The sequence below is a fragment of the Myxine glutinosa genome, chromosome 12 (genome assembly GCF_964187855.1).
Source record: "Myxine glutinosa chromosome 12, kmMyxGlut1.1, whole genome shotgun sequence".
NCBI classification, from domain to species: domain Eukaryota; kingdom Metazoa; phylum Chordata; class Myxini; order Myxiniformes; family Myxinidae; genus Myxine; species Myxine glutinosa.
In genome coordinates, this window is record NC_136272.1 from 18912505 (window position 1) to 18927005 (window position 14501).

Consider the following 14501-nt stretch of genomic DNA (forward strand, 5'->3'; position numbering starts at 1 on the left):
AAGCCTAAGAGAAGGTAGAAAGAGCTAGACTAGATATGACGCAGTGAAACATCGATGTTACCAACCTGTCTATGATTTAAGAGCAACGGACATTGTTCTTCTGTCTTATCATAGGAGATGACAATATAGTTGAGAGTTTTACCATATAATCGGCAAAGCAACAACATCCATACAATCCAGGAGAGACAGACAATGCTGGGGCACTAATCCATAGTGGAGGGCAATCATCCATTGAACTATAGGCAAAAGCCTTGTAGACTGTCAGTATAGTTCTTCGATCATAAACGCTAGTTTATGATCGAGGAACAACTTAATTTCAATTGAATGTTATATTTTGAACATTAATCGGATAACAAACCAGTAGTTTAGCAGTACTTTGGCTCTGAATTTGTCCCAATCGCACATGCGCAGAGAGTGAGATAATTTTTACCTGCGACATGAGAGCTTCACGTTGCTGTTGTTGGGCTTGTCGAGGGTCGATTTTTGAAATGTGCACCCATTGGTCCAACAGCTGCCAGACCACACCCACATTTGTCACTTGACTCCACCCTGCATAGTACCGAGATGAAATGATATGGCCGCGGTCTTGTTTCCTGGTGGGCTTCACACAGCCCTGTAGGCCTCTGCTGATTATACACTGCCTGGGTTTGTTACGTCAGATTTCCATTGGCTTTGTTTGGGTCGAATGTTATTGACGATGAAGGACTTTAGGGTAGAAGGAAAAGACATCCTCGGCGTTTGGAATCTGAGTCAATCCTTTATTCCAACCATGACGAAACAAACCCGCTCGTCTCAGTTCCGGTTGCACCCGGTTCCGGAAAACCTTTAATCAACCTGAGCTGAAGCATATTTACATATTATAACATCAAAGGCAAAATGATGCTGCTACAGGACCCCCCAAAAATCTAACCATATGTCGAATAATAGTAATGTTTAATCAAGCCCATTAGAATGCACGGTGAGGTGTAGAGTTAATTTTTTAATAGCGCATAAGATGTGTGTTTCCCAATCTCGCTGTTCATCCTTTAATAGTGCTCTAAATGCTCGTTTCCCAATTGGCCCGTTACCTGATTTTAGCGCAGGTTGTGACCACAGTGCGGTCATTCTTGTTTTACTCTGTCTGCCTGGCAATCAAACAAAATAGAAAATCAATCAAAACAGAAAACTTACTGTTTTTAAGGACCATGATAAAGGACACATACAACAGACACGAAGAACTGAATAAATAAATAAATAAAAACCACCTTTAGAGGCCATTTTTTCCCCGCAAGCGGGGGTTGGCCTTTTTCGGGGACCGTGGTTGTTGTTGTTTTTCGGTCCCCTTTTTGAAGCAATGTTTTACGGCCGGATGCCCTTCCTGCCGCCAACCCTTTTTGTCGCCTTTTACGACAAGCAGGGAATTACCAGCAAGCTGGTACTCAATTAGCCGACCTCGGAAGGATGACAGGCTGAGTCAACCCCCCTGGCGTTAATTCAGCGATCAACCGGGATTCGAACCCAGGATCCTAGGATCCTAAGCTGGCACCCTAGCCGCTAGCCCAACACCAGGGATCAACACGAAGAACTGAATGAACGTATTTAATAAGGTGGTGTATAAAACTGCGGCAACAGTGGTAAACTTATGGAAAAATTGATTTCTACATCTTTTTTCTACAACCTTAAAAAAAATCTTTATTTTATGTCAATTGAATTGTATACTTTAACACTGTAGAACTGAAATAGTCTTTCAGCACTTTCAAAACCCTTCCATTTAGTGGTACTTGGAAAAAATATTGCGTTCATCATTAACCAATTAAATTTGCCAAGCGTAGACCCCACCCATGTCCTTGTTTCTCAAGACAGCGTGGGGTAAGGTGTTCTATGAACTCTCCAGTTTGTTGAAAGTATTCTGCACATTTATAACATGGTGTGAAAAAAACACATCACCTGGCTCTGTGATGTATAGAATAAGATAATTTGCATTTGACAGGCTCACAGCCTCCAACCTTTCCTGATGAGAAAAAGAAAAGTCTACAATTTCGAGAACTTTTCCTTCCCTCACGCCCTTGGAGTGAAGCAGCTTCATCGATTTACATCATGGTTGGTTGAAGTTCCCTCAAATTAGGTTCATTATTGTCGATTATTGTTGTACACCGCTCCTTTCCTATCCCATCTCCAGGTTCTGCATGACATCATCGCCAGGCACCGAAGGGGCCCAGCAATGACACGTGCTGAAAGGGAGTACTCAGTTTTCACTCGGTTTGTTTGTTTGTTTTCTCTCGTTTTCTTTTTTGTTTGTTTGTTTGTCCGTGCGATATCATCCTTTGAGCTAGGAAGCTGACATTTGGCCAAAATTGTGTGAGCATGTGCTTTGGCAAAAAACTGTATTTTTTATTTTTTGATTAATTAATTAATTGATTAATTACTTAATTATTATCGATTAATTAAGTGCTTATTTATTTTGTTTGGGCTAGGAAGCTGATATTTGGACACGACAATGACAAAGTTATTTGGCTGTAAAGTGCATTTTTGATTTATTGATTTATTGATTAATCAATTAATCGATTAATTATTTAATTATTCAATTAATTGCTTAATTAATTTTCAAAAAGCTACAGATTCGGATGAAATGGTTGTGGTTTAGGTATGCTATTAGACAATTGATTAAGAAATTTTTTATTTTACCATGATTTATATACTTTAATTATTAGACATTTATTTTCTTTCTCATCTGGACAATAGTAAGGCACCTTTTGAGTTAGGAAGCTCATATTATGGGCATGACAGTAACCAAGTGATTTGGCTATAAAGATTATTTTTGATTCATCGATTATTATACCTCTCCCACCTCCCCCCAAGCCCTCTCCCTCCCACAGATCTCTCGATGTCCCTGCTCTCAAATGTTGTGTTTGTGTCCTTCCCCCTCTCTCCCCATCTTGTCTACCGCTCCCCTTATTATATGTTTTATTTGTTGGTTTGACTTTTTGTGTGATTAATGTTAGCTCTTTCACGAGCCTCGACGTTGGATTAAAAAAAATAAAAATCAATTAGTGGATTAATTATCTATTTTTTCGATTAATTACATAATTAGTTTTCAAAAGGTTACATATTCGGATGAAACACTGGTGGTTTCGGTATGCTATTAGCCAATTGATTAAGAAATTTTTTTTTCAATTAATATTTATTTATCTTAATTACGCAATTAATCAATCAATTTATTGAACACCGCTCCCTCCCAATTCCGTTTCCCTGTGCTGCACTGCGCCATTACGGGGCGGGCGCCAAAAGAGCCCCGGCTATATCGTGCGCTGGAGGATATGATATTTATTTATTTGGCATGGGGGTGATATACTTTGAATTTCGCTCTACTGGTTCATTATTTAAAAGTGCTGCAATTGTGAACATCCTTTATTATGTCATCCTCGTGTATTGTAATTTGTGACCTTATACATGTTTGTGACCATGTATTGTAATTTGTGACCATTGCATGCTTTCTGCCTTGCCATCGTCCACTGGACCACACACAGACCCAGACAACTGAAGACAAAAGACAATTAAGTGATTGTGACACTATGCGGGTATGTAAGAGTAATATGCGGGTATGCTTGAATTCTGCCAGAGAGACTCTGTGCCAGTGAAGGAAAGCAAAATGTACCAAGATGTTTCTCAAAGAGTAATCATTTATCCCTCTCAAATATCTACCTTCTCTCCCCTTATTTTAATCATTCAGCACGTTTATCGGTTTCCATGCATTCAGAGCAACAGAGATTTCAGATGCGATGCAATCTGAAAGTTTGGCTGTAATCTTTACTTTGCTATAAATTGTGGTCGTGTTACAGCACTATCTGGAGGATAATCTCGAGGATGCCACTGTCTGGAGGATAATCTCGAGGATGGCAATGTCTGGAGGATATGCTGGAGGACGGCAATGTCTGGAGGATAGTCTGGAAGATGGCACTGTCTGGAGTATGGCACTGTCTGGAGTATGGTACTGTCTGGAGTATGGCACTGTCTGGAGGATAGTCTGGAGTATGGCACTGTCTGGAGGCTGGCACTGTCTGGAGGCTGGCACTGTCTGGAGGCTGGCACTGTCTGGAGGATGGCACTGTCTGGAGGATGGCACTGTCTGGAGGATAGTCTAGACTAGAGGATGCCACTGTCTGGAGGATGCCACTGTCTGGGGGATAGTCTGGAGGATAATAATAATAATAATGCATTTATTTTATATAGCGCTTTTCAGGAAGCCCAAAGACGCTTTGACAGAGTGCAAAACATAACGCATAGCAAAACATAAAGACAATTGCAAAAAAAGAAGAATCAATAGGGAAATATTCAAAGCACAAAGGAGGGAGAAGGAGAGGAGATAGTCAGGGGTTAGATGCTGTGGGTTAAATGTTGAATGCAGTGTTGAACAGGTGGGTCTTGAGTGATGTTTTGAATGTGGTGAGTGAGGAGGAGTCTCTGATGGTGTGAGGTAGCGAGTTCCAGAGGGTGGGAGCAGCGATGGAGAAGGCCCTGTCCCCCCAGGATCTAAATTTGGTCCGGATGGGGGGGGTCAGGAGGTTGGTACCAGCAGAGCGGAGGTTGCGGGTGGGAGTGTGTCTGGAGAGGAGGTCAGCCAGGTAGGATGGGGCCAGGTTATGGAGGGCTTTGTAGGTCAAGAGGAGGATTTTGTACTGGATTCTCTGGGAGATGGGGAGCCAGTGAAGCTTGTAAAGGACGGGGGTGATGTGGTCACGGGTCCGGGAATGGGTGAGTAGACGGGCAGCGGAGTTCTGAATGTATTGGAGTTTATTGGTGATTGTTGAGGGTGAACCATAAAGGAGGCTATTGCAGTAGTCCAGACGGGAAGTGATGAAGGCGTGGATGAGGGTTTCTGCAGCCACAGAGGAGAGGGATGGACGGAGACGGGCGATGTTTTTCAGGTGGAAGAAGGCTGTCTTTGTGATCTGTTTAGTGTATTTGTCGAAGGAGAGGGTTTGGTCAAAGATGATGCCAAGATTCCGGATGTGAGGGGAGGTGGACACTGGGAAACCGTCGATGTTGAGGGCAAAGTTATGGGTGGACTTGGTGAGCGTTTTTGGGCCAATGATGATTATTTCAGATTTATCACAGTTAAGTTTGAGGAAGTTGATTTGAAGCCAGGATTTTATTTCAGTGATGCAGTTTGTCAGGATAGAGTGGGTGGCGGTGGAGATGGACTTGGTGGAGATGAAAAGCTGGATGTCATCGGCGAAGCAGTGGAATTGGAGACCATGACGGCGGATTAAGTGACCGAGGGGGGACAGGTAAAGGATAAAGAGGAGGGGGCCAAGAACTGAACCTTGGGGGACACCTTGGGGGAGGGGAGCAGTGGGGGATTTGCAGTTATTGATGGAGATGAACTGACGTCTGTCAGAGAGGTATGATTTAATCCAAGAGAGGGCAGTGCCGGTAATGTTAAAGGTGGTTTCAAGTCGGGTGAGGAGGATGGTGTGATCGATGGTGTCAAAGGCAGCGCTGAGGTCGAGGAGGATGAGAATGTTGAGGTTGCCAGCATCAGAGGAGAGGAGAAGGTCGTTGGTGATTTTGAGGAGAGCAGTTTCAGTACTGTGGTTGGACCGGAATCCGGATTGGAATGTTTCATACAGGTTATTGGCAGAGAGGTGATGCTTGAGTTGAGTGGCTACAGCGCGTTCCAAAACCTTTGACAGAAAGGGTAGGTTGGAGATGGGTCTGAAGTTATTTAGGGTGTCAGGGTTTAGTCCAGGTTTTTTCAGAATGGGGGTAACAGCAGCAATTTTGAGGGATGGTGGGACGATGCCTGTAGACAGGGAGGAGTTTATTGTTGCAATGATAAGTGGAGAAAGAGCAGGAAGGGAGGCCTTGACAAAGCTGGAGGGGATGGGGTCAAGAGTGCAGGTGGCAGTTTTCATTCCGATGAGGAGTTCAGAGAGGTCAGTAGGGGAGACTGGGGAGAATTGAGACAGGGGATGGCAGGATAAGGGGGGGCAGGTGGTTTGAGGGGGAGCGGGTGCGGCGGTGGTCAAGCTGTTGTAGATGTTTTCAATTTTGCGTTGGAAGAATGAAAGGAAGGAGATGCAGTTGTCTATTGTGAATGACTGGGTGGTGGTGTTCAGGGGGCTGAGGAGTTTGTTTATTGTAGAGAAGAGTGCTTTTGGGTTTCCGGAGCCAGAGTGGATAATTTGAGAGTAGTAGGCGGAGCGGGCGCGGGAGAGGGCATCTTTATAGTGTTGTATGTGGTCCTTGTAGGCCTGGGAGTGAACTGTGAGACCTGTTTTATTGCGGAGTCTTTCAAGTTGGCGAGCACGAGTTTTCATTAGGCGGAGCTCAGGGGTAAACCAGGGAGCAGAATGGGTGAAAGAAACTGTTTTGGTTTTTATAGGCGCAATTTGGTCAAGGCAGGAAGAGAGAGTGTGGTTGTAGTAGTCAGTGAGGTCAGAAGGGGTGTGGAGGTCAACGAAGGGAGAAGTGGACATTTTTTCAGAGAGGGTCGATGAGAATGAGGCAGGTGAAAAAGCGTTTAGCTTACGGAAGTTGATAGTGCGATAATGCCTTGGTGCTGGGGTGGGGATGTTGATGGTCAGAGTGATGGCTAGGTGGTCAGAGAGAGTGAGGTCGGAGCCAGAGAGATGGTGCAAAATTAGTCCAGTAGAGCAGACAAGGTCCAAAATGTGACCACGGTTATGGGTAGGAAAGTTGACATGTTGAGTGAGGTTAAAGCAGGTGAGTAAATCAGTGAAGTCAGTGGTTAGCGTGGAGTCAGTGGAGTCCATGTGGATATTGAAATCACCAAGGAGGAGGATTGAGGGGGAGAGGGAACATAGCTGGGTCAGAAAGTAGGAGAAGTCAGACAGGAATGATGGGTGTGGTTTGGGAGGGCGGTAGACAACAGCCATGACTGACTGTGTGTGACCAGAGAGTTTAAAAGCCAGGTGTTCAAATGATGGAGCAGATGAGATGGAGATGAGGTTGGTCTTGATGTCTTGTCGGTGAATAACGGCAATTCCACCACCTCGGCCCTCCGAGCGTGGTTTATTGATGTAAGAATATCCATTGGGTGTGGTGAGGTTGAGCGTGTAGTAGTCCAGTGGTTGTTGCCAGGTCTCAGTGAGACAGAGAAAGTCCAGTTTATTTTCCAGGATGTAGTCGTTCAGGATGAGGCATTTGTTGTTGAGGGACCGGGTATTGAACAGGGTGAGCTTGATGTTGTTTTGTACGGCGGGTATGAATCCAGGTGATTTGGCCAGGGTTCGCAGACAGGAGGTGCGATTTTGTGCGTTGTTGTGACCAGGTGTGTTGGGACGATGAGTGGGAGTGCGCTGAGCCGACCAGAGGATGGGGATGGAGTGACCTGATTGTAAATAAACAAACTTACGACCGGAGCCACGGTGAATGTACCTGGGTCGACGCAGGAGTCCATTCGATCTGATTGCAGAGATGCATGATGGGGTGGAGCGGGTTTTAAGCAGGAGAAGCCTTGCGGCAGAGTACCGCAGAGCCATGCCAGCAGGAGCGAAGGCAAAGCGAGCACGCGGCCAAGGGTGAGGAGGCGAAACAATCGACACAACCAACGGGAGTGGGCCCGAGGAAACAGCGATGGAGCCGAGCAGGTGAAGCCCGGAGCAGCAGAGCAGAGCCGGGACCGCGCAGAGGAAGACTCAATGGCCATAAATCCGCCACGACCACCAGGAAAGCAAGACACGGACAATGGTCCAGTCAGAGAAGCGGCGAGCAAACGACGCCAGCGTCCTCTCACGACCGGACCGGAAAAAAGAAATGGATGGCATTGTCTGGAGGATGGCACTGTCTGGAGGAAGGCACTGTCTGGAGGATGGCACTGTCTGGAGGATGGCACTGTCTGGAGGATGGCACTGTCAGGAGGATAGTCTGGAGGATGGCACTGTCTGGAGGATGGCACTGTCTGGAGGATGGCACTGTCTGGAGGATGGCATTGTCTGGAGGACAGTCTGGAGGATGGCACTGTCTGGAGGATGGCACTGTCTGGAGGATGGCACTGTCTGGAGGATGGCACTGTCTGGAGGATGGCACCGTCTGGAGGATGGCACTGTCTGGAGGATGGCACTGTCTGGAGGATGGCACTGTCTGGAGGATGGCACTGTCAGGAGGATAGTCTGGAGGATGGCACTGTCTGGAGGATGGCACTGTCTGGAGGATGGCACTGTCTGGAGGATAGTCTGGAGTATGGCACTGTCTGGAGGATAGTCTGGAGTATGGCACTGCCTGGAGGATAGTCTGGAGGATGGCACTGCCTGGAGGATGGCAATGACTGGAGGATAGTCGAGAGGATGCCACTGTCTGGTGGATGGCACTGTCTGGAGTATGGCACTGTCTGGAGTATGGCACTGTCTGGAGTATGGCACTGTCTGGAGTATGGCACTGTCTGGAGTATGGCACTGTCTGGAGTATGGCACTGTCTGGAGGATGGCACTGTCTGGAGGATGGCACTGTCTGGAGTATGGCACTGTCTGGAGGATAATCTAGACCTAGAGGATGCCACTGTCTGTAGGATAGTCTAGACTCTAGAGGATGGCACTGTCTGGAGGATTCTCTGGAGGATGGCACTGTCTGAAAGGATAGTCTGGAGGATGGCACTGTCTGAAAGGATAATCTGGAGGATGGCACTGTCTGAAAGGATAGTCTGGAGGATGGCACTGTCTGAAAGGATAGTCTGGAGGATGGCACTGTCTGAAAGGATAGTCTGGAGGATGGCACTGTCTGAAAGGATAGTCTGGAGGATGGCACTGTCTGAAAGGATAGTCTGGAGGATGGCACTGTCTGGACAATCCTTCTTGATTCAGCATGGAATAGAGCTGACAGGATGGCCTCGAAGAATGCACACTCGCCTCTAAGCTGTCTAGCCTAGGTTTGAATCCCGACCTAGCTATAAAATGTCATCCGGGTGTTTCACAGGCAAGGCGATTCATCAACGTGTGTTCTGTCCCTTAGGTTAAACTGGTGTCCCGTCTCCCAGCATTAGTTTGTCGATGTTAAAGATCCCAAGGTGTCCTGAGTGAAGATTCGGGGAGCTATCGCCGGCACCCTGAACGAATTCAAAATTCTTGCTCTACCATACAGGGGGCACTGCATCAATGGCACAGCCACACTCAGCTGATGATGCCACCCTGCAGCCTTGTGCTGCATATGAAAGAAGTAGCAATGTAACTCGCGTAATATGAGAGGGGGCATTTGCACTGTCTGTGAAATTTTTCAGCATTTTTGTTTTTCATGAAGAATAGGAGAGTCGTCGCCGGCACTCTGACCGGATTACAAATTCTTTCCCTGGCTGACTGCCGGAGCGGCAATGGCAAACAACCTTTTGCCAAGAAAAGAAAAAGGTGGATTAAAGTTTTTCAAATGTGTTTTATCAACGTCAGTATTGAACCGTCAGACATTTTTATAATTGACAATGCTGTAAAAAAATAAAATAAAAATAAAAGGACTTTTCCACTCCAAGCTGGCACACACAACAGAAAGACACCTACACACACCTCGAGATGAAAAGGGTGTCACAGCTTCCTGTCACAGGCGTCACAAAGAAATCGGTACAGTCACAGCTTCCTGAGGTTCTTGGATCTCGCGTTTGATGCGCTGACCTTTTTCATCAAATGCCAAAAAACCATTTGGAATTGCAGAGCAAGCCTGCTGTTCGTATGAAACACCTGGCAAGTCTGAAACACCTGGTAATGGGTCATCAAGGGGATCCAGCCAATTGTAATAGACGGAATGGCTAATCTCGTGGCAGCTGCAAGGATAAACTGCTAATTCCGATGTAGGAAAAGTTTGGGACTTTTTCCAGACTACTTTATCCACATTTCTCAATTTCCCATTTTTTGACTTGCAACGAATTTCCTTTCCGTTATTTCCGCCACAATTTGTTTCTGTAACTTGCGTATCCACTGTTCGAGCCGGTGTTGCCACGTCAGGTGACCAGCGTACCTTGTGCTCGATGACCGAAGTTGCGAGATCCCGCAACGTCGCCAGAGATAGTCCGCTTTCTGTGGTCACGGTCTCTCGCAGCAATCCGATTTGCACCTGTACGCTCGCGCCCTGCATGCTTTCTTCCGCAGGTCGCGGTCGAAGCCGCACCTCCGATACGTCGGTGTCCGGACTCCAGGACTGAGCCGATTCCAACGCGCACATCCTCGCCGCGAGTTTGTCCAAATGCTCGGCTAACCGATGCGAAACTCCGAGGGACTGGGGGAACCTCGTGGGTGGAGCGTCTCCTGGCCACGCCCTTTCCAATCGTCACATTGGGGGTGTCTCACTGTTCAAAAGACTTAAGGAAAAGTTTTATCTCGACCGTTGTTGTTGATGAAGTGTTGTTGCAGAAGCGGTGCTTAACGACACAGGTGCTGAGAAACCGTTCCAAATCCTGTCTGTTATCTTCAGCTTGTCCTTCATCTGAGGTCACCTGATCTCTGCTTGGAAGACGGCCAGCATCGTATGTATGTGTCTATATGTACATATTATATACATCTGATCTGAAGTACCATGCTTCTCTCCGTTAAAGATAATTTGTCCTGCTGGAGCAGTTTGTTGGTAAAGGGTGATGTTGGACGGTTTGACATCCCTCTCCCAACACCTCAGCAGGAGTTAGGACAGGAATTTGTAATTTGTTCATGGTGCCGGCGATAGCTCGCCTACTCTTCACAAAAGACACCGTGGCATCTTTAACCTCCACCACGTAATGCCTGCAGATGAGACACCCAGCTTTAAAAGCAACCCGAGGATGTTGATGCACACATTGATGAATCATCCTGCCTGTAGAACACCGGGATGACAGGTTAAAGTTGGGACGGGATTCAGACCCAGGATCGACAGCTTGGGGGAGAGTGTGCATACTTCTACGTCATCCTGTCAGTCATATATGGTATTTTGAAAGAAAAAAATATTGAATTTTTTTGAAAAAGAAAACTTTTTTCAATTTAAATCTTCAACACGAATTGCTTATAAAAATGTAACATCACTAATAAATAAATTTGTACAAAAGAAATGTTTGTATCATGATCGGTGTAAATCATGACAACACAGCAACTCACTGTCATTATCCTCAATTAATACAAGCCTGTGACTCTGTAGCGATGCGTGGTGAGGCGAGCTTAGTGAGCTGATCCATGCTAGTCTATGTCGATATATATTGTTACAGACACGACTTTGATGTTAAGGTGGGCCGAGCGGAATGGCCGTCGTGTCCGCACAAATTACCCGATTGTACTCGAACGTTGACGGAGCCGCGCTACGCTGGATCAATAAGGAAAAAGAAGACACACGGCTGAATTATAATGACAGACACCAGGGATACGGTTCTCAAGACCTCCGGAGGAGATTATATTCGTGCGGAAGGTCAGATTACAGGGACGAGAGGTACAACATAGAAAGACAAGCACTTAGACACAATCTTATATTATTCCCGGACAGACGACAGACAAACGGGACAACGGCTGACTCACACGGGGGTTGATGGCAGGAAAGCGGGTATCGATGGCTCAAGGTGCACTCTTGGCTCAAAGCAGGGTACACGGTTCGGTCCAGAGATGCGGGGAGGTCTCGTCGCAGCGCTCAGAGGTGACGTTCTTTCTCAGGCCTCTCCAAACTCAGGCGCATCTGTTTCAGCGCTCGCAGGTCCTTCTTTCTTCCAGCTGGGGGCGCATCTGACGTCACGTCCGCTACGTGGCCGCGTATATCCGGCGGGGAGTGACACGCCCTCGGCTCGCTAGCGCCGCCCCAGATGGAATCGGTCCGCCCTTCTGATTGGGTGCGGGGGGTTACCAGGCTCCGCCCTTGAGGAGGAGCTGACAGCCAGCCCCTCCGTGGTAACCCCGTGGAGCGCGTGGTCAATGGCGCTAATCGAGCCGGTGTGAGGACGCATCCTCCCCCTCTCCGCCGCCATCTCCTCTGTTGTTGTTGTAATTGTTGGGGAAGAAGATGGAAGGAGGTATGGGAAAGGTCCTAAACTCACTACTGATGCCATATAATCACATTCTGGTGCAACGAAGAGTCATAATTAATGGAGACGAGGCCTTAACTGACATAGAATAAGAATAACTAGGAAGATGTCCGAAAGTTGTCTACGTGTGGTGCGGTGGACCTGGGCACGACATTTAATGGGGGAATAAGGGGAAGGTCGGCTCTACTGATTGTTATTTACATGCAATGGGACTAGGGAATGGGGGATTGGGGAAAGTTGGGGAGTATTGGAGAAAATAGGGGAATATTTACAAGCGGATATGGAGGCCAAATTCCATATTCGCAACAATATATATATATGAGGACTCGTCAATAAGTAACCTTAAAATGGCGATATAAATTCGAGAATGTAAAGTGTGTAGTTGTAGACGGCATATGTTATATCTATGGGTAAGAGCCATGTTTTGTCTGTTTTAGATCTGACAACATTGAGCGTATGACGTTAGTAGAGCAGTTCCATAATGGCGGCTCCCTTGGAAGCATGCACCAGGGAGGAGCAACGTTCTGTCATCCGTTTTTTTGGCAAGTGAGGGTGTCAGTCCCAGTGAAATCCATCGCAGAATGAAGATGCAATATGGTGACGCATGTTTATCGCTGCAGCAGGTGTACGACTGGGACAGGAAGTTTAAAAGTGGAGTTTCCAGTGTGGCAGACGCTGCTCGCTCAGGCCGCCCTCACACAGCCGACACACCAGAAATGGTTGCAGGAGTTGAGCGCGTGCTGAGGGAAAACCGTCGCATTACACTGGATGAAGTTGAACATTAGCCATGGTTCAGCACACCATATCATTCACAACTTGCTGGGGTTCCGCAAAGTGTCTGCAAGGTAGGTGCCTCGACAACTCACACCCGAACTGAAAGAACGACGAGTGGACGCATGTGAAGAACTTCTGCGATGTTATGAAACAGAAGGCGACGCTTTCTTACAGCGTGTAGTGACGGGATGAAAGCTGGGTCCACTACTTTCAGCCAGAAACGAAGAGGGCAAGCAAAGAGTGGCGCCAGTCAACTTCACCAAAGCCCAAAAAATTCCGCACACAGCTGTCCGCTGAAAAAGTGATGCTGACGCTCTTCTGGGATAGCAGAGGCCCACTTGTAGAGCAATACATGCCCAGAGGGACCACAGTCACCAGAGCATCATATTGTGACCTCCTTAAAAATCATCTGAAACCAGCAATCAGATCAAAACGTCGTGGACTACTCAATACCAGTGTTTTTCTGCAGCTTGACAATGCTCGGCCCCATACTGTCTGCGCTACAGCTGCAACAATCGAGGAGCTGCATTCTGAGTGTCTTCCCCATCCACCCTACTCGCCCAACCTCACCCCTTCGGATTACCACATCTTTGGGCCACTTAAAGAGGCGCTTGGTGGAACCACTTTCTGATCAGTCGAAGAGGTCCAAGAGGCAGTGCAAGAATGGCTACACAAGCAGCCAAAATTTTTTTTTTATAGAGGAATCCAGGCCTTAGCAAATCGTTGGAAAAATTGCATTGAACGCAATGGAGATTATGTTGAAAAATAACACAGTTGTTCCACACGTACATGCAATAAACAAGTTGTGAAAAAAAAATTGGAGATTACTTATTCACTGCCCCTCGTATATATGTGCAGTGTGTGGGTTGTTTTGCCATGTCACTGAACTATTCCCTCAAACCTTTGTAAAATCGTACCAAACTTCTGGTATACATATATTGTCTCAATTACAGCTCAATAACTTTACTTACAATTACCGGTAAAGCCATTGCATCAATCTGACGTTACAGCCGCCATTGTGTTTCCTCTTCGGGAATAGCCTGGTTGCCACTTTGGGACTGTCATTCCAAAATCCATTCTCATCACCTAGCTTTGCATATGCATCTGCTTCGGTCTCAAAAATGGATAGTGTCCGTGAACTTTAAACAAGAGATCAGTGCTGTGTGTTTGGACTTATTGTAGGCCCTTGAAACGGGCCCTCTGCTATGCACTCCAAGCTTTTTGCCTCTGACGTCGAAAGATGCCATCTTTCCAAGCTCACGGACTTCCTCCATGTATCTACACTGCAGCTTTCATATTTCCCTTATCTCCTCTCCCTCTCTCTCTCACTGGAAGCCAGAGTGCGGAAGGCAGCACCTTGGGCCTAGTTTTGTTATATTATATTATTATATCCTCTCTAATATGCTAGAAAGCTCTGGTGTTGGGCTAGCGGCTAGGGTGCCGGCTTAGGATCCTAGGATCCTGGGTTCGAATCCCGGTCGATCGCTGAATTAATGCCAGGGGGGTTGACTCAGCCTGTCATCCTTCCGAGGTCGGCTAATTGAGTACCAGTTCACTGGTAATTCCCTGTTTGTCGTTAAAGGCGGCAAAAAGGGTTGGCGTCAGGAAGGGCATCCGGCCATAAAACATTGCTTCAAAAAGGGGACCGAAAAACAACAACAACCACGGTTCCCGAAAAAGGCCAACCCCCGCTTTGCGGGGAAAAATGGCCTCTAAAGGTGGTTTTTTAAAAAATATGCTAGAAGCTCCTCTTTTCCACATTGTACTGTGTGATACA

At 46.8% G+C, this 14501-nt stretch overlaps 1 protein-coding gene and 1 long non-coding RNA gene across 6 annotated transcripts in view; one reads left to right on the top strand and one right to left on the bottom strand.

Annotated features, from left to right (window-relative positions):
- The window catches only part of LOC137438149 (serine/threonine-protein kinase D3), a 75512-nt gene extending 65348 nt beyond the window's left edge, over positions 1-10164 (bottom strand). For 2 of the 4 annotated variants that reach the window (XM_078766533.1, XM_078766535.1), the window contains exon 1: positions 9940-10164. In XM_078766533.1, the coding sequence (XP_078622659.1) occupies positions 9940-10143 (204 nt within the window). In that variant the 5' untranslated portion in view covers positions 10144-10164. The remainder of the gene's footprint in view (positions 1-9939) is intronic. The other 2 variants (XM_078766534.1, XM_078766536.1) reach the window with 1 other exon arrangement.
- LOC144888496 (uncharacterized) lies at positions 9522-13535 on the top strand. Of its 2 annotated transcripts, none has more exons than XR_013621049.1 (3): positions 9522-10448; positions 10701-10873; positions 12388-13535. It is a non-coding gene; the product is annotated as an uncharacterized LOC144888496 (long non-coding RNA). The 2 variants fall into 2 exon arrangements; XR_013621050.1 differs by having other exon boundaries at positions 10111-10444.
- The last annotated feature ends 966 nt before the right edge of the window (positions 13536-14501 follow it).